Here is a 20,128-nt window from a genome sequence, read left to right on the forward strand (position 1 = left end):
CCGGAGGAGCTTTTCCAGGAGCCCATGGTGCTTGATACCCGCGTTTAGCAGGGCCTCCCGTAGGGCTTCACAGATCTGCATTGCTTGAACAGCTTTTTACCTTTTTTTTTTTTTTTTTTTCTAGTAGTTGTTTAGGAGATTATAAAAACAAGCGGAGATTTTGAATTCCTTTCTTTCCTTCTTCAGTGGAGGTGAACTTTTAATTATTGGCCTTTTTTCTGAGCTGTGTCCCAGCTTCTTACTTTATTCTTCTTTCCCATAGTTGGTACAACTGAACCCAGAAGGCCCCAGAGACTGCTTTTTTTCAGATCCATTGCTCCAACATGTTGCTGTACTTCCAGGCAGCCCAATCATGTCCCATGATTTTTTAATTTGGTGGTTGTCCATAGTCTCTTTTTTCCCCTTGCTCCAAGAGGGCCCTAGCTTATTGCCTAGTGGTTGTGCAGGAGTAGCAAGATGGGGATTTGAAAGGAGTTTATGGTTCTTCTATTCCATATGTGAAACAGAAGGATGCATGGTGCCTGATGCGGGTGCATGGGCCAAGGGTGACGCAGGTTTGTGGCATGGGGACAGGTCCCTTGTGTCAGGCCCGGATCGGAGATGCACCTCGGGCTGGGCCGAGGGCCCCTGTGTCCTCCTGCCTGCGAGCTGGGTCGTGTTCCCCGCGCTGCAGCCGGGAGTGGGTCCTGCTGCAAGGAGATCCTGTGCAGCAGTGTGTGTGCTGGGGCTGCCCGAGGAATCCAGGGCATCCCGTTCCCCTCCTGCGCGTGCTCCCGTCATTCCTTTGGGGCGCTCGCCGTGTCCCATGCACAGCCTCGCGCTCTGAATCACAAACAGGTAAGACATCCTCATGCATCCCCGTGTAAGATTATATGAATATCCATCTGCCTATTTGAGTCTGATATGATCTTTGGAATCAAAGGCAGTTCAGGCCTTTTATATGGGGCCGTTTAATGCATTTGTGTGTTTTTAGAACGGATCTTTTCCTCTGCGGACCAGGAAGGCCGGGAACTGCAGGCTGTGCTGCGGTTTTGCTCTGGGAGCCCTCGGCAAACGTGCTGCAAAGGTGCCGTGCTTGCAGCACACGGCTGCCCCAAGCACAGGCATCCAGGCAACATCCCCCACGTTCAACGGTTAGATAACGTGGGCGTTAATGGCGTTTTACAGATGGGGAAGCTGAGGAGCGGGACACTTGAGGCCCTGTCCCCACTTTCTAGCCCTAGTAAGGGGCTGCAGGTCTCCTTCCCACCACGGGGCTGCGGTTTCAGCTCCCACCGTTCTTCCCTGTGGATGCAATGAAGCTTTGAGCCCAGGTGCCTTTGGCAGCGAGGCCGGATTGTGCTGCAGGCAGGATTTGTGCCGACTGCTGTTCTGGCCGTGGGTTTCTCTTGTGGCCCTTCCCTGTGCGCTTGCAGCCTGGTGGCTTCCAAGGGCTCAGTCCTGGTTTTCCTTCCGCGCAGCGGAGAGTCGGGGGAAACTGGTAAGAATATCCACACGGAGCAGACGCGCGGTCCCCAGATTCAATCCGATCCTGGCTGTTAGCAGCAGGGTTGATCTGGGTCAAAATTAATGCAAACACTTGCGTAGACCATTTAACATTTCGTTTATGGACCTGTTAAGAAAGCAGGATAATCCCTTTAGATTACCCATGTAATTCCTAGTGAATATTTATTTCAAAGTGACTTTAGTGCCCTTGGTCATTAGCAGAGGTTAGTAATGCCTCTCCCAGCTGCCAGGCTCCATGCAACGACATTTCTCTATGGGAGGCTTCCTCTTGCTTTTGTGGTTTTTTTTTTAACTTAATTTCCAAACGTTTTCCCCAACTCTCGCCAGCTTAATCCCGCGGGCTCGCCTGCAGAACCAGGCATCGGAGCTGCCCTTGCCACGCCGACAGCGACTCGCGGGGTGCTCCGGAGGCGCCCGCAGCAACCCCGGGCTCCCCTGGTGCTGCCGGCGCGAGGAGGGCGCGCGCGGCGGGGTCAAGGACGCGCCGCCGCGTTAGTGTGCGCAGACATGCTCCCGCTCGCTCCGCGTCGGCAAGGTTAACTCGGAGCGGCTGCAGCTTCTTCAGCTGATTTGATTAGAACTGCTACTTCATCCCATTCCCTCCCCCCTGCGGCCCACCACCTCATGATCCTTTTAGCACGGCCCTGGGTCCAAAGAATCCTGCATTCGGATTTCTGCCCCCCCCCCCCAACACACACTGCTTTTTCCATTTTTCCTGCTGAATTTTGACATTTGACATTTTTGACATTTGGTAAAATGGATTAGGGAGCCCCACAGGGAAGATGGGGAGGCCGCATGCTAGCCTTGGGGGCTCTGCAAATGGCAGTACAGGGAGCTGTCAGTAGCCCAGTGTCTGTGGAGCTTCAGTGTGTTTGAGGCTTCAAAAAAAAAAAGGAGAAAAATAAGAAACAGCGAAAATGTGCCTAGAGAACTCTGTTTTCCTGTCATGAAGGTGTATGACTGCTGTTTATTTCTAGGTTCTTGCTTAGCTTCATGCCCTGCTAGGAGCAAAATAAGGCACAGTTTAATAGCAACTTGTTGCACGTGGAAGCGGTAACGGCCAGAGCTCGCATGGTCTCCTGCAGCCCTGTCAGCTGTGCCTGGGTCAGCAGGGCTCTCAGCAGCTTTTCGGGATAGACTCCAGGCTCCGGTTACTCCGGGAGCAGCGCAGGCGGCACCGCGCAACCCCCTGGCCTGTCCCATTAGCAAGCTGAGGCTCCAGCTCTGAAATTTGGCAGTCCCAGAATGGTGCAGGGGAAGGTTGATCTCCCCTCTCTGTTTTTCCGTATTTGCTTCCCCAGAACAATCTGGGCTGCTGGGGAAGAGCTGAGCAGCTGCCAGGGTGCAAATCCAGCAGCCAGGACCAACCCTGCAGCATCGCCCTGGCGAAGCAGCCCAGGAGGAGGGCGGTCCCCAACACACAACGTATTAGACCTTGACATCCAGCATTACTTAAGAGTTCTCAGGGAAAATTAAAGCCCTTTTGACTGGATTTTGCAATGCAGGGAAAATTTTAGTGACATTTAAAAGGTTTCTCTTGTGTTCCTCTAATGGGATAAATAAAAAAAGGCTTGTTTTAGGCCAGCAAATGGGGGGACAATCCAATTTCCCTGATTCCATCAAGACACTCTTAAAGCATTAGCTTGTGCCGTTTAAAAAAAAAAAATGGAAAAGCCAACAGGCTGACCCCTCTGCCTGATGGCTTTGAAAAGTGTCCTGATGTAGAAGTATTTACCCTACGCAACACGCTCATCAAGGCGCTCCGGGAGCACTCCTAGATACACTCCTCCGTTATTAAACTCTTCAGGAGGACAGCAGTGAGCAGTGAAAACCCAAATGAGGAAGGCGAGCCGGGAGGAAGCACTAGTTCATTAAATATTATATACAGCAGCAGTCCCACGGGTCTGCAGGGCTGTGCTAGGCAGCAGATGCATAATGCTGCGCTCTCTGAATTTGGTACTTTTAAGGGAAAAAAGAAAAGACCCTAGCAAGCAATATTTCAGATGAGAGAAAAAAAACATGAGAGTGCCTTTTACTCTGTGTTTTTAGGCATTGGTTTGGCTCAAAGTGTAGATGGATCCTCGGTGGCACGTTCAATTTGCAGTTTGTTTGTGTCAGTCAGGAAGATGAATGTATCAACACTTGCCTCGGAGGGAGCCCTGGGGACGGAGAAGGGGCGAGATGAAGCCTTTCACCTCCAGGTCAGCGGTTCAGCGCGGCCCCAGGGCTGCCCCCCGTTCCCATCTGCTGCTCCCGAGCGCCCGCGCTCGGCGTCGTGGGCTGGCGTTGGGCTCGGGAGGAGCAGGACGGGGGCAACGGGACCTCCCGCTCTGCTCGTCCGACGGGTGAATGGAGAAACCTGCTCTTCCTGCCGCGTGTGGAGAGGCTCTTCAAAACCAGGACATCCCCGAGCATAAATCTGCCTATTATAAAGTTGCCTGTGATTTTCCCTCGTTGCCTCCCATTGAATTTTATTAGAAACACCTCTATTACAGAGCACAAGAAGGCAGCGAGAACCGTCTCTAGACTCTGAAAGAGCCTTTTAAAGTGAAGATCAATTTTGCATCTCACTAAATAAGTGATGACAAACCAGACTTCATATATTTAGTGCAGCTCTGCTTTAATAGCCCTGTGGTTCCACTGAGAAATCCCAGTTACTGAGAGTTTGATATCCTTGGGCAGTTTTTTCCCAGGTGTTTTTCCTCTCTGTCTTCTCTGATACAGGGACTTTATTAATAGCCGCTTGGAAACCTAACTGCCCATGAACAGGCAGTCTCAATAAACCTTTCTGCTCCCACTTCTTTCTTCTTCCTCCCTCGGGAAGAGTTCCCAGCGATCACAGACCGAGAGGGGACTTTTCAGAGTGGTGAGTGATAAAATGAAAGATCAGCTTCATGCACAGACACTATAAAATAACAGCTATTAGCACTGTCCCCAGGGGCTGCTAGAAGGCTGTTGGGCATCCCCAAAACAGCAGCCCTTGGAGGAGGGAGCTTCTTACCTGAACATCCACAGCCCGACTCTTCCAGGCAATGGTCCACGTTGGGTAGGGCCTAGGTCCATCAGGGGCCTTCACCCTCGGTTGGAGAGCTGGGAATGTGCAGATTCCTGTGTGCCGCAAAGAGGTGTCATCACGCTTAAGAAACCGTTAGGCTTTGAGATGCCTGAACAAGGTCCTTGATACTACATTTGTTCATAAAGGAGCAGAAAACGTTAGTTTCACAGAATCACACAGAATCCCAGAATGGCTGAGTTTGGAAGAGACCCCTAGACATCATCCACTCCAACCCCCTGCTCCAGCAGGGACACCCAGAGCACGTGGCACAGGGTGGCATCCAGGTGTGTTTGAAAGATCTCCAGAGAAGGAGACTCCACAGCCTCTCTGGGCAGCCTGTGCCAGGGCTCTGTCACCCTCACAGGAAAGAAGTTCTTCCTCACATGGAGATGGAACTGCCTGTGCTTCAACTTGTCCCTGTTACCCCTTGTCCTGTCACCGGCCACCACTGAGAAGGGTTTGGCCCCATCCTCCCTACATTCACCCATCAGGTGCTTATACATATTGATCAAATCTGCTCTCAGCCTTCTCTTCTCTAGGCTAAACAGGCCCCACTCACTCAGTCTTTCCTCACACGATAGATGCTCGAGTCCCTTCCCCCTCTCCAGAAGCTCCACGTCCCTCTTGTCCTGGGGAGCTCAGAACTGCACCCATTGCTCCAGGTGCGGCGTCCCCAGAGCTCGGGGAGGATCCCCTCCCTCGACCTAGTTTCAGCCTGAGGGCTACGGACCCCCCTAACCCAGCTCTCCCATAGGCCCAGGGTTCCTCCTAAGTTTGTGCTAATAAAACTGGGATCTCATTTAATGAGTTTTTACAATGCAAATCCAGAGCATAGTTCAGCTCTTCCAGCCATGGAGAGCTTTGATTTTGCCCACCAAGCTGAGGAAGGTTCATGAGACCAAAATGGAGTCTCCAATGTTCTGTATGCTCACAAATTCAAAAGGAAACAAAGAGATTTGCAGGATGTTTGCGGTGTCTTTGGTCCCCTTGGAACATGTTCCCACGTGCTTTCTCCTCACAGCTTTTCCTACTAACTACAGGTGCTGCCATTCGGCCCGCCTGTTGCGTGGTTAGTGCCATAGGGTAGCTCAGAGCGCGCATGGGCTGCAGGTCTTTGGGGACTGTACAGGCATCGCTGCAGCTCGGGGGACTGGGACAAAGTGCCAAAAATGTTCCCTTCCAGTTCTGCAGCATTTTTTGCCAGGCTCTTGCGGCATTTCAGCTCATCCTGCCTTTGCCCAGGTCAGCTCGGATCACGGAATCTGCATCACAGCCAGCTCCTGCATTTCCACATGGCACTGCTTTAGCCCATAGTGGTGGCTTTGGTACTTTCTTTTTTATTTCTTTATCTCTAATGGCCACTCAGTCATCTTTAAAATGACACTTTAACCTAAGAGGGCATGCTGAAATGCAGAGTGGTGATTCTGACTCCATTATAGTTGACAATTAAAAGCGCAGCCTCTTCTTCGCCTCCCACGGTTGTGGGTTCAATTTTTTGTAGAGGGAAAAAAAAAAGTTATGTACAAAGTCCTGGATCCCTTCAAAGTCTTTTAACTATAAACCCGTGTTTGCTTTGAAGTCAGGGCATGAGCAGTGGCAGCAGCGCTCGGCTCCTGCTGTCTCCCTTCCACCCTGCTCAATTTAGCAGCCTGGTCCAGCTTCCCTCTGTGATGGGGTGCAGTAGGTGGCGTGGAGACCTGCCGCTCGGCACCGGCTCCGATCCCGCTCGCTGCCTCCGGAGGCGCGTGCCGGAGGGAGCCGTACGCACGGAGCAGCAGTGCCCGACGGGCCGGGTCCGCCACGCTGCCGCTTAATCTGGGTGCTCCCGTCCACACGTGCTGCCCTGATATCCGACAGCCGGTCCCAGGTGGGCAGTGTGCCAAGAGTGACTTTACAGGCTTTGTGGCAGAGATTATTTAAAGGAGATTAACCCTTCTAAACCCCTTAGATTTTAATTATTTCTGTATGTATTTATAAAACCTGCAGTCTGCTGGTTCCAGGGCACAACTGTCCCAGTCCCCATCCTTAACCTGGATTCATGAATACACAATGCAGCCATACTACAGGACAGGGGCTGGGCTGGACAGGGGTCATTGCACTTATTTATTTATTGCCATTCTGGCATAATTCACATCTGGGATGAAAATGAAACATTATGGTTTCAAATTGTAAAAGGAGCTAATAATTGGGATGACTTTAAAATAATGGTACTAACACGGCATTAATTGAATTGTTTGATTTGATGCAGTATCTCTCACTAATTGTTTTGGTCAAGGCAGCGCTCTCATTAATGCGCGCTCTTGCCTCCCCACTTGCCTGTGTTTTGAATTGGAGCATCTTGCTTCTCTCTGAAGAGGAAAACATGGGCACTCTCTTTAGATTTGATGTATTGGCAACCACAAGAGGAAAGGCGTGTGTTTTTTGTCCAGTCTCACAGCAAATCTTTTATACGCACATTAATGCCGTGAAATAGTGAAACGTGGAAACCTTCCATTGCCAGCAGAGACTGTTCAAAGGAGAAAGAAAGGGTGTGCACCCCTGTCCTTCCATTCCTTCTCTTTGTCATCTTAGTGTCTGGATAATTAATTTTTTATAGGTAAGGAGTAGTGGAGGGAATGGTTTCACTCTGTACATGAGCTGTATAGTGCAAACGAGTCTGGAAATATCATACTGGTGTTGCACAGAGCATCATCCCTTGAAGAGGTAGATAAAGCATTTAAGAATTGGTGAGGCGTTCCCATGGAGGCGTTCCCTGTTGGATCAGAGAAATCCTAGAGGCTGCCTCTTAAAATGGGCTCTAGCCTTGGCACAAGGGCTGTAGCTGTGTTTCTGCATGTTCTGGGATTGCTGCTGAAAGTTCAAGTGTTGCAATGAGTACATACCCATTAGCTGCTGTGTAAATGCAAACACAAAAGGTGGTTGTTAAAAGAAACGAATAACATTACAGGCCCTGCCGATTTGAGAAAATATAGGTCTTTTGGAATGCATTTCTTAAAATCAGATGGTTTTTATTTACTCTCACCCTTTGAGCAAGAAATAAATACAGAGCACTGAGGAGTCTATAAATAAATTTCATTCTTGGAGAATCTCTTTAATATGCACATGGTCCTGCTTCTGTAGTAGTGAACATTTGACCAATAGCAATTAATTTCTTATCACAGCCTTTCTATGAGCTAAGAAAACATTAGGATCTCCATTAGGAGGTGGTGAACAGAAGCTCTCAGAGAGCAAATGATGTGCCCAGCTTTTCTCCCCTGCCCGGGGCTTGCCAAGAGCAGTCGGAGGAAGTCGGAGCTGCTTCACGTTCCTCACCAGGCAGATGCAGTCACCTTTAACCGAATGACAGACTCTGGAAACGTTCAGTATCTGTATATTTCAGAATAAATATTGCTCAGCTAATGAATTTTCAACCACTAACTGTGAAACACCCAGTATTTCCTTTAACGGCAGGTGGTAAAATAAGAAAAAAAAAAGTCCCTGTATAAATCTCTTACGTGGCTTCTGTCTAGAAGGGAAGAATAGAAAGCGTCTTGCAAATCAACCTTACGGAAGGTACGATATGATCCGTGGCATGCAGATGATGAAGGAGACCGTCCCAAAGGTTAATATCTTTTGTTATTCAGATGGGCAGCGTCTTGGGCCGAAGCCGCCAGACCCCCGTGCCGCTGGGGAGAGGAAGGGTTAAGTTTCGGGGCTGTAGAAGCAGATTGTGTTTTCCTCCTATGATGTGGGCTGACAAGACATCAGTATTCTATTCATCTGTTGGGAATTAGGCTGTTAATCCAATCAATGACTCTTGAGCGAGCTGCAGCCTGCTCCCCACTGGGGAACAATCGGATCAGCCGGGAGATTGTTTAAGAGCACAACGCTGTCCCCGTGTCAGGTGGAATTTCCAAGCGTTCCCTAGTGAATTGGGGATGGGAAAGCTGTCTCAGCCCATTTATCCTGCCCCTTAAATAACCAGGTATCTGCCTTATCCATGCTAAAGTGATAAAGCGGTCCAAGAGCAGAGGAGGAAGCCACTAACTTTTTACATGGCAAGGGGGCAGGGAAGCACCCCGAGAATTGATATTTCAGCATCTTCTCCGTCTTCGTGGTTGATTTCAGAGGAAAGGGAGCAGCTTGGGGCTGTCCTGTTTGCAGCCCGTGACTTGCTGACATTGTTTGGGAGAAGCTTGGCTCAGCTGCAGCCTCGTGCTACTTGTTACAGCTCCGGGTACCGGCTCCTTTCAAACACGTTTTTGGTCCCTGGCCTTTGAACAGGCTGAGGAAGCAGCTTCTGTATTGCACTGACATGGGTGTTTGACAGCTAGAAAGATGCCTGATGCGGGAAGTAACAGACGGTGGAACATGTTCTTTAGAACAGTGAATAAATATATCAATACAAATACACAGTCATGTTCAGAGAACCAAGCCCAGACTGGGGGGAGAATGCACAAAGACAAAACATCCCAGAAAGTTTCCGGGCTGCTGTGCAAGGTGCTGCGTGCACTCAGAAATCTTTCTGCAATTAAAAACATCCTTTTCTGCAGTGGAATATCGAGACCCTCTGGCAGTGCTGGAAGCACTGCAGGCTGACGATAGTACATGTGATAAATTCCGCTGCAATTGCACTTGGAAATTTTAGGGACACTAGCAGTTAGAAACTAGGGCGATGAGGGATTAGCCTAACCCTGGCACTCTGAACTCTTCAGGCTGTGCAGTTTGGCTGCATTAGCGCATGCAGGCACCGCAAGCAAGCAAGTGATCATGTTCTCTCCGAGCTTTCTCGTCCCTGGTTTTAACAGCAACATGGCAAGTAGAAGAATCCTTCCTATTAGAGCACCTCACTGAGCCAGGAGGACGCTCTCAAGCAGAGGATATGAAGAGGGAGCTCCCAGGTAGCAAGAGCCCCAGTGCAGAGGCTTGACTTTAAAGGGTTTCAACATCCCTGTTCGCCTGATCATAATTTTGAATCACACAAAAGCTAATGCAATTTTCCTTGCCTTTCAGTAGCAGATTGTGCTGTAAGGGCCCATACCATTAGAAATATAATAGTTGCTTCCCCATGCAGCTCTAATTCATCTGCGAGGCACTTAGAAGATAGGGCCAGCGATACCCAGCGAGAGAAAGGCCCAAGAGGTGGTGATACAGATCGGCCTTGCACCTTTCGTCCCTAAAGCTTCCTGCCCAGCACAGTGAAGGAAAGACTGCTGCCTTGGAAAGACTCGAGCGGGAGAAAGGGAGCTGAGGAGAGAGGTCTTGGAGAGGGGCAGCTCCGTCTCTGCCACTGGAACCAAGCTTAAGGCATATCCGAGCCCGGCACTTGGTAACCTGCAGCTGTGCATGGATTGAGAGCTCTGGGTTTGAGTCCTGGCGCGGCTCCGTGTCCTTTGTCCACAGTTTGGATCCATGCAAACGCCCACGTTGCCTTCGAGGAGGCCCAGAGGATGCCCGTGCTGGTGTCTTCCAGCAGCCTGGCCCTCACAAGAACAACTCCCTGTGCTATGAGCTAAATAATCATACAGCTCTGAGACCCTGAGTCTAAAACAGCAGCTGAAGCTGAACGGTCACGAGTGTATTTTGCTTTAGCTAAATCAAAAGCTAAAAAAAAAAAGAATAGAAAACGTGGAGTTCTGTGTCATTTTCTGAGGATTGGAGCCACTTGGGAGGCTAGATGCTCTTGCACGAAGGTGTTTGGTGGTGCTGGTTCTAACGTTGTGCTGTTGCTGGTGGTGCTTTACCAAGTGAACGTGCAAGTGTGTGCACACTGGTGAAACAGGGCTTTTAAAGGAACACTACCTAAGCGATGCCTTTTATATACCAGCATTTGCGCACACCATCATCCACTCATCTACCCGCTTCGACCCTGCACGTATTAATGGCAGGTGTCCAAACCCAGGCTGCTGTGTGCAAAAGAAGCATAAAAATGCCGACTGTTTTGGGGCCATCTGAAGCGTTTTCCAGTGGCGTTCAGGCTGGTCGTGCCAGGCGGCATGGCCTGGGCCTGCCCGTTGGCAGCAATCACTATACGTCCTGCTATGCATTTAGCAGAACTCTCCCCCTCAGTCATCTTAGGGATAACATTTGAGAGAGAGAAAAAGATGATGATGAGGTTAAAGTAAATTGTTGGGAAGCTGAAGCCTAAAGTGGGAATAAATGAGAAATAAAACCATTTCTAAAAGTAGAGGGAAGTATTTTCTCGCTATTTTTCATCTCCTTGGCTTGAGCGAGTCTGCATTGTGTGGCTGCAGAGATTTATATTCACAGCTCTGGAGCACCAGTGCTTGTTCACATTCCATGTTATTCCAGCCCTTGTTAGTCGCTCACCTGCTAAAAACGTGTCAATATTTATCTCCGCGCGGGCCCATCCACGCTGCCCAGGCCCCAGTGCTGTTGAACGCTGTTATCACCTCATCGCTCTTATCCACGCAGTCGCTGCCAACGTTGGAATTCATAAACTGGAGCAAGTGAGCACCTTCTGGCCTCCCCAAATGAGCAGAAAAAGAGGTGATCTGGGGGACTTAATATCTTGAGAAAGAGAGTGCCAGCGCTGTTGCTCAAAAGGGAGAGGTTAGTCTGTATGCTTATCATAAAAACACTGTATTATATGAGTGCTTATCAGCCCCGTGGCACTTGGAGGTGTGATTGAGGGAGCTGGGAACAAACTCAAGGGATCAGTAACCACAGAGACGAGGCCTCTGACACCTCCGTCAACACATCCAGGATCGTCCTTTTAGGAAAATTCCCAAGGAGTGAGCACGGGGTGGAAACACCGATATAATCCTATCACTTATGAGACCAAATTGATGCACAGAAGCCACAGTACCACTTAACGGATAAGACAGTTGGTCCATCTGCGCTCGGTCCATCTTCTGCCATTTCTCTTGCTTAAATTTCTCAGGAGTACAACACGATCCTGTTATCCAATAAGTTACCCACTGGTCAGTGGATTTTCATTGAGCGGCATCTGTTGCAGAGCACGGACGTAGAGGGTCCCGGTAATTTTGTAGCATCTTTGTTTTGTTGATTTTGGTGAACTTGGACACTTATTTTTGATGTATTTGCGTCAGTGCTGGTTGCAGCGTGTAATGCACGAGCTCCCAAAGAGGGAAGTGTTAGAAAATAACAAAATATTTTTGTTTCTGCAGTGTGCTCACTGTGTATGTTCCTATTAGAAGGATATCCTGCTGCCCTACAAGTTAGGCCACCCTTACTGGCGTTGTGGCCGCGTACACAAACATCAGTGGCATTTGCAATTGAACCTCAAACGTTGTTTGAGATTTTCTGTACAGGCACCTCTTATTTGTGTCCAGGACACATTGGTGTCCCCCATGTTACAGCAGCCTCACGATATCCTTGGCACCTCTTGGAAGCTCTGCTCTCCCCAAGGGCAGCCTCAGTGCTGGCTTCTGCCACCTTTTAACATGCCTTAACACATGGGAATGAGGTGCACGGGCATCAGGTTTGCCTGACTTTCCACAGGCACCGTCTGGAAAGAACTGATAGAATGTTCAGGCTTTTGTGTTACAGATCTATCAAGCAATCGGTTGCCGTGGGTATCGGCAGACCCTGCATTTTGTTGCAGTTGCCGCTCTGCAGGAATTTCATTTCAGGAATCTACAGCTAAATTGGAGAGAGAAGGAATAAATGGTCATGACAAACATCCCTCTCGGAGTGGGGTGCTTTATGTGAAATAAAGCAACAAAAATCCTGATGGGTGTCAGTGGGGGAAAATTAACTGCCCCCGACTGCAAACTGAACGAGGTGGTGGTTTTGATCCGTGCGTTTTTGCATTGCTCTTGGCCGCAGAACTGGTGCTCAGGATGCCCCTCTCGCGTGGTCCCGTGCCCGTGGTGCAGGGCTGGGAGGCGACGTTGCCCCAGGCCTGGGCTGCGATGAGGAGCCCGCTTTCCAGTGGGCTTTGCAAGCAGCCCATAAAGTAGTTGACTCCTGTGTCTGGGAGATATCCTTTGCATCAAGACCATGTAGAAATGATTTTAACTTCTGCGCTTCTGGTTTCAGTGCGAAACAGCAAACATTTCCAGAGCCAAGGAGGTGATATTCATGTCACGTAATCTCCGCAACAAGAGCACTGGTACTTGCACTCGTGGCCCATCTTTGATTATTTTCAGGTGCGACCGTTTTGTGTTGCGTCGCCGGAGCCGGAGCCAGGCTCTGCGTCTCGGCAGAGGCGCACGTAGGGCTCCCATTAGCCACGGCGCTCCAAAACGCCAGCGCCAAGAGGGACTGAGCTCAGGAGGGCCTCTCAAGGCCCTTGGTGAATGACCACGCTAGAGCTTTTCCCATTTACCTGGATTAAAATCCGCCACGGCAAAAATAAAAGCAAATACTGTAGCATCTGCAAAGCAGAACAAATAGCATTCGGCCAGCAGTCAGGCTCAAAGGGGGAAAAAAAAAGCTCCAGGCTAAATAAAGTGTAAAAAAATGTTTGCATAACATTGGATTAATTGTTCTTTTTAAAAACAGCATTGGAATTAGAGAGATGCATTTCGTATACTGGGACTTGCGCCCTGTTCTTAGACTAATAACTGCCAGCAAGTACATCTCAGTGAAATAAAACGGCTCATTAGCCCGGGGGCTGATTGTAGGTCTGCTGAAGCAGCAGTGTTTCCTCTGGAAGAGGAACAAATGCCTGTAGTATTTCTGGATGGGTTCTCTGCGCTCGGCAAGGAGTTTTGAGGCCAGGCTTTCCGACGGAACGGGAATTCTGTCAGGCTGCCCGGGGCTTTATTGTGAGGCTGCAATTCAATTCCCCGCCGTGTTTTGTTGGCAAAAATTTGGCGAGCGGGAGCGCGGCGCGGAGCTCGCCGCCCTACCCCCAGCGCACGCACAAAACCTGCGGGTTTTAAAGGCTGCCTTGGCCGTAATTCATGTGCTCCGCTCCCGCCGCCCCTGCTGCAGCCCCGCTGCCTGTTCTGCTGAAGTCAGTGCCGTCCCTGTCACTCTGGCTGGCATGTGCTTAAGCAGCGCTCCGAGCCTCCGCATCGCATCGGTTACCGTATTCGCGTGGAATAATCGATGGACGTCGTCCTGATTCCTGCGGCTGTTTTGTTTGCGGGGTCGTCTCGAGATAGCCGCTCGCCTCCCCTCCCCACAAGTTGCATCCGCTGCGGCATCTTGGGAAGGGGAAGGACGGGGCCGGAATCGGGGGTGGCAGGTACCGTTTGGGCTGGGATACGGTCTCCTGAAACGAGACCCTTGTACGTGTGGCCGTGAGTGCTGCGGAAGGTACACAGGCTACTGCATGGCAGCACATGGGGAGAAAATATCTGACCTGCCACTTTTGTCCTCAAAAGCGAAACAGATGTTTGGGCAGCAAGTGCCTTTTGCATCTGGCTCGTCTCTAGCGCGGTTCCTTTTGTTGCTGTTGCTCCTGCCGTGCAGTATGGTTGTCCTGTTAGTGCAGTGTCCCAGGGCAAAGCAGGGGCTCTTTCATCCTAAAATACAGTCACTCCCCCGTTCTCACCTGAGTACAGCTAATACCAGTCAGAATAACGAGTGTGGAAACCGTGACTCTCCAAACAGCAGTGTGTGAGATTTCCACCTGTTTCTCTGTGCTTTTTTTCCCTTCTGCCGGCTCCCGAGTCCATGGCAGGTTGTCGAATTTGCATGTTAATCCCAGTGATGATCTAATGAAAACCTGAGTTTCCATAAGCAGCTGCAAATAAATTAAAGGAGTAGGGCACTGAATTAGAGGCCAAGCGTGGTGAAAGGAAAGGGGCCGGTGTTTCCATCTGTTATTTCACCTGTTCTTGTGGCAGGACGAGGCTGCCCTGAGGGACACCTAGTTTTGCCCTGCTAGGATGTGCCATGCAGGGACCGAAATCTTTCCTTTTTATGGTCTGGAAGTGATAATGAACTGAATTATACTCGTGTCATGACGTGATCCACGTATATGCATGGATAGATATTGATTATCCATCAATAGGGATGCACGATAGGTGAAGATTCAAAGCCTGGCTGTTAGGTACCTGGGTGTCCTGGGCTGTTTGTCTGGTCAGTTAAAATATTGCCATGATTCGCTTTATTTCCTTAAAACTGGAATTTACTTGCACCCCTGTGACCTTGTCTGTACCTCTAAAATCAAGTGTGTGTCTTGTTTTTCAGGACGGGGAAGGCCAGACTGCACTCCATTATGGTAAGCTGCCTTTCAGCTTGGTTGTTGCCTCTTAACAGGATGGATTTCCAGCTCGAGTAAATGATCCTGTGTGCAGAAAGCAAATTTCAGCAGAAATGCTAGCAGGGGAGCTGCGTTACAAACCAGTCTCGCCCCAGAAGATTCTCTACTGCAGAATCACAGAGTGTTTTGCAATGAGGTGAAGTTGCAGTTTGTGTCGCTCCTACAATTACATGCTAATTAGATGTGTGGTTTTATAGCGATCTTTTTAATTGAAAGATTGTTCTATCTCCAAATGAGAAGAGCAGAGAGACTAAAATGACATATGCAGTGCTGATGTGCAGGGAATATAAATAAGAATATTGATTTAATCTATATCATATTTTTCCCCCAAATTAAGACAGATACAGTTATCATTTTACACTTTCTCTCAATGCCTGTCCCTGCGTAATTAAGAACATACTTGTCACTCTTGAAGTGTTTGTGTCTATTCCTCTCCCTCTGGTTTCTCCACAAAGATATTAGCAGGATAGCAAAATTACTTTGTAGGCTCTCAGTCCACGGGACCACTTCTGGATCTGGGTTTCAACTACCAGATTCCAGGATCCCGGAACAAGAATGTAGTTACAGTAACATGTGATACCCTCCCTGCTCCCTAACTCTAGCACGTGTGTAATTTATCCGAGAGCACCTGCTGAAAACTAGTCAAATACTCTAAGGCAGAGGGTGGATGCATTACCTTAATATGAATTATTTCCTTTACGGGCTGGTTTTATTTCCCCCAGGCTGGTGGTTGAAGCTAGTTGTTTAACACAAACAAATATAACCGATTTAATTAAGAGGATGTCAGAAAGTATTTCTCTGATCCATCATGCCAACTATGATAATAATAATGAGTTTTCCACCTTTTTTGTTCCCCCCAGAAGAATGTTTTGTGTGCAAAAAAAAAAAAAGAAAAAAAAATCCATCCCCTTGAGTATTTATTCCCCCATCGTCCTTCCTGCAAGCAACCTGTGGGGAAGCCTCTTGGCTCCCTAGTGCAGAGACCCGATCCGTTCACGGGTGTCCTGCTGCCCCGGTGAGTGTCGCCCAACCCCATCTGTCTGCGATTTCCTTCCTCCTCCTCTGCTTAGCAGATCTGGTCATGAATCACCCAAATCCTCCTTGTTAACTTAGCGAATTGTTTTGATTCAAGTGGTTATGGGCCTGGACCTGGAATTCACTGAGAAGTGCCCCAGTGCAATGTCTGTAAGCGCTTCGTAACCACGAGAGCTCTCGTGAAGAACGTGGCTCCTGGTGTGCAGCAGAATATTGCCCTGTTGCTAGAGGTTTCCTGGGAAGGATTAAATCCCACAGGCAAGGACAGTAAGATGGGGACTGCTTTTAGGGTTTACCCATCCCCTTTTATGAGCGAGCCTGGCCTGACAGCTGTCCTTGTGGTGACAGCTCTCCTGATTACAGCCGGTGTCAAACTGCATCCTGCGACGGGCTATAAATTCTGTCTCGTTGCGATTGGCGCTGACCCTGCCTTTAATCGGAGGTTAAGTGGAGGCCAATACCCCAGCCTGGCCTTCCCGGACGGGCTTCCCCTTGGGATATGTGGCGGCCCTGGGCGCTGCAGCTGCCTCCCGGGCACAGGGTGCCGCGGTCGCGCGCGGTGCCGCGTTGATTGGAACGAGCGCGGGCTCCCGGCTCAACGGCCTGTTAGTCTTTAGCTCCCCTTCATCCATCCACCCGCCCGTCTGTGGGGAATACTGAAATCATTGCCTCTGCGGCTCCCAGAGGAAATCAAGGCTTCTCCGAGCGCTCGCAGCCACGTGGCCGCGGGCTGGGCCGGCTCTCTATCCTCCTGGGCGCTCTGTCTTCCTTGTAAAGCACCATCTGTTCGGCCCTTTCCGCGCTGTGACAGGGCAGTGGGAGGGGACGCCAGAGCGAAAATAAATAAAAAAAAAAAAAAAGAGAAAGAAAGAAATTCATCATCCGAACCCTGAGGATTAATGGAGTCAGAAGGCGAACTGCGCTGAATGAAAATTCATCTTCACCCGTGCCAGTGTCAGGGCTGCCGCTCTGGCCCTTGACAAATAGAGCTTCCCAGGGCGCCATAAATCCCGCAGCTGTGCTCGGCCCCGGGGACTGCTGGCTGTCCCACCGCCTCCGGCCGCATCCCGCAGGATGCCGGTTCCTGGGGGAACGCGCCCGCCCTCGTCGTGGCCTCCCGAAACGCAGCCCGGCTGTGGCACAAGTCACCGTGGTCCCCCACAGCCGCCTGGGACTTGCTGCCGCCAGCCCTTGTCCCACATCCCCGCTGCCACCTGCTTCGTCATCAGTCCCTTTGCTTCCCTTTCCCTTTTATCCGTTCCCCATATAAGCTCCAATCACACATTGGGTTTATTTTAATTAAACTTCGCTGCTTGTCCCTTTGGGTCAGTGGAAAACTGCAGAGTAATGTAAAAGATACTCTAATTACTACGTTTAATGGCAAAGACGAGTTAGTCGGTTACGTTGCTAAAGTGGCTGGAATGTAATTAAAACTGATACATAAGAATTGGAGAGGAAGCTGCCGCCGTCTCGCAAGCTCCTGAGGCAGCTGGGGCTGGAAATGTTCCTGGGCTTCCCCAGGAATCTGCCTTCCAGAGGTACCGTAAGGGAGAGCCCAGGACTTTGTGTGGTTCCTGCACGCACAGCTCTGCAGCATTAAATACACTGCGTTTATTTTTAGGAAGCGCCTGAGGCTGGGTGTGGAGGAATTGAAAATTGCCAGGCTGTTAAGTCCTCAGGATGGAGAAGAGCTCGGGTCAAACTCGATTTTATCTCAGTAGAGTAATTCGAGCCTGGGAAAATAGTTGTTAGTGGAGATAATAGTGCAAAATAAAGGCCTGTGCCATCGCAGTGTAGACACTCATGGAGCACATGGGTGTCCACCTTGTTTCCCATCTTCAAACGGCTCCAGAAAATGCCTTGTAGGGCTGTCCAAGCCCAGCTGCTGAAACACGGCTCCCCTTGCGTGGCCTGGGCCAGCTGCCCCAGGGCCGTCCCGCTTGGCCTTGTTGCCCGAGGAGCGCTGCGGAGCCTTCCCCGGCCTGGGACCCTCCGGACGTTTCATTTCTTTCCCTTTTCCCTCCCCGTCGGAGCTGCTCCTGCCTTTGTGCCTCGCGCTTGGTGCCGCGGCCTGCCCCGCGTGGCCTCTCCGGGCGCTCCGGAGAGGGAGAGCTGCGGGCCGGGCGCTCCGCTCCAGCGCGGCGGCCCCTCGGCAGCGTCCGCACTAACCCTGCCCTCTCTCCCGCCAGCCGCCGCCTGCGAGTTCCTGGACATCGTGGAGCTGCTGCTGCAGTCGGGCGCCGACCCCACGCTGCGGGACCAGGACGGCTGCCTGCCCGAGCAGGTGACGGACTGTAAGGCCATCGTGTCCGCGCTGCAGCAGCACACGGCCGGCAAGGCCTGACGCCACGGCCGGGCAGCCCGCGCGCGGGCCCCGGAGGACGGACACCACCTGCACTAACGCCCCTCCTCTCCCCCCAGCCCTCCAAAACGCCCCGGGGTCCGAAGGGGAGCGCAGGCGGGAGGGTCGGGAGGGCTTTCGAGCTGCGAGCTGTCTTACCAGGCCTGTGTGCAGGGTGGGATCAGGGTCTTGCACACTCTGAGACGTATCCGCGTGCAGGGAGTGGGGAGGGAGGGCAGAGAAGGCCTGGAGAAGCCCCCAGATGTTTCAGTATGTTAAACACAACTGCCACATTGGGTGTCTCACCAGAGGACGTGCTGCCCGAAGGGGACCTCAGTGCGGGGAGCTGCCAGGGCAGGTGAGATGCTCAGCTCTGCAGTGGGGTTTGAGTTTTGGATTGTTTTTTCCCCTGGGCCCAAACAAAAGTATTACGAATAAAGAAAAGCACAGCGTTGAGCCGGCATCCCGGTGTGTTTGTCTTGTCTGTCTTTCCCCACGTCTCCGTCACGTAGCACCCACGGTGGCTGCGCACCTCGGCTGCAGGCTTCACTGCAGGGCACTGCTGCACTCTTTGCTCCTGCCTTTCTGCAGTGCATCCAGGCTCAGGAAAATAAATGGGAATGCTCCCTCTTCTAAAGACCGGCTGGAAACGGCGTACATGCTTTTTGGCCCCTCGTGGCTGCTGCAGCCCCTTGCCAGCTTCGGCTGCTGCTGACACCGTTTGCTGAACTGGCTTGAACTCCGCCAGTCGCCACTCAGCAGCCAAAGCACCAGCACGGAGTCGCAGCAGACAAGAGGCTAATGTAGAAAAGCAGCCCCTAAATAGCTGGATCTGGAGACAGGCTGGAAGAAAGCTGCTGATAAACATTAATACTCTTCCCAGCACGTAGGAACCACCCAAGTTCAGTCGTTAGGGCCATTTCCAATCACTGCAGGGAGAGGTTTGTTCAGTGGGAAAGATGCAAGAGCTGCCTTGACCTCTGCGCCTGGGGTCCCAGGTCCCAGCCGAGAGGTGACCTCTGTGTGTTGCCTCAACGTGCAGCCCCCTCCGTGAGGGATTTATTTTCTCTGCCCTATTTACATGCCGCGAAGGCAACTTTGGCTTGATGGACGTTTTGGGTAATAAAAAAGCTCTCTGGAAAGCGAATCGGAGAGTGGCAGCGGCCAGGCCTTCCCTGCTTTCAGGGAGTACATTTGGGGGCTCAGCGCTTAGCCCTGGAAATGTTTATAGCACTTTAGAGCTGTTTGTGAGTTTGGAGCTTTTCCAAAAAAAATAAAAAAATAAATAAAGAAGGGGGCAAAATGAGAAAGACATATATTATTGTTTCTAATCTGCTTTATTCAGCCAACCCTTTCCCCAGCAGCCTTGCGGATTGCTGTTTAAATCCCCCGGTGCCTTTAACTACCGATACAGAAAGTGGTTAATGTGCATTCGGACTAAGCTTGGCATCTACTCCAGGAAATCACTTTAATTGAGAAGCATTAAATGTTAAAATGATTAAAATACAGAAAGCCAGCACACCGGGGCCGATGGCAGCACTCGGCCCTGCCGGCCTCACGCTTCCCTGGCTCAGACCCGTGACGCGCGGGCGCTCAGTGGGGTGTTTTTGGGGTGCCCAGCCCCAGGTGCAGGCACGGGGTGTTGGGCAGCGGCTGCCCTTGCTGCTGATAACCAAATTAGCATGGGGAATGGGGTGCAAAGGGCGCTAAAAGGCTTAAAGAAGCAGCATGAGGCACAGGGAGGCCCGGCCTGACACCCTCCCGATGGGCGCCAGGGAGCGGCGGCCACGCGAAGAGGAGACCACGGAGGGCAGCCGCTGAAGAGCGTCCCGCACCCAGGGCCTTCCCTGCGGCAGCAAGGCTGCCCAGTCCGGCAATATGGCAATAAATACGGCTGCAGCCTTTGATTTTTATTATTATTATTATTATTATTATTGTCATTTGTGATTTTTTTTCCAGGAAACAAGACTCTCACTTTTTTTTCAACTGTACAAAATTTACACAGCGA

General features: G+C 50.8%; 1 protein-coding gene across 1 annotated transcript in view; it reads left to right on the top strand.

Moving 5' to 3' along the window:
- Positions 1-18,123, top strand: part of ACBD6 (acyl-CoA binding domain containing 6) — a 71,882-nt gene extending 53,759 nt beyond the window's left edge. The window contains exons 7-8 of the mRNA XM_088524865.1: positions 14,672-14,702; positions 17,969-18,123. Of these exons, the coding sequence (XP_088380991.1) occupies positions 14,672-14,702; positions 17,969-18,123 (186 nt within the window). The remainder of the gene's footprint in view (positions 1-14,671; positions 14,703-17,968) is intronic.
- The last annotated feature ends 2,005 nt before the right edge of the window (positions 18,124-20,128 follow it).

The sequence above is a fragment of the Tinamus guttatus genome, unplaced genomic scaffold (genome assembly GCF_059628265.1).
Source record: "Tinamus guttatus ecotype Peru unplaced genomic scaffold, ASM5962826v1 Tinamus_guttatus_pri_ptg000215l, whole genome shotgun sequence".
In the NCBI taxonomy this organism is placed as follows: domain Eukaryota; kingdom Metazoa; phylum Chordata; class Aves; order Tinamiformes; family Tinamidae; genus Tinamus; species Tinamus guttatus.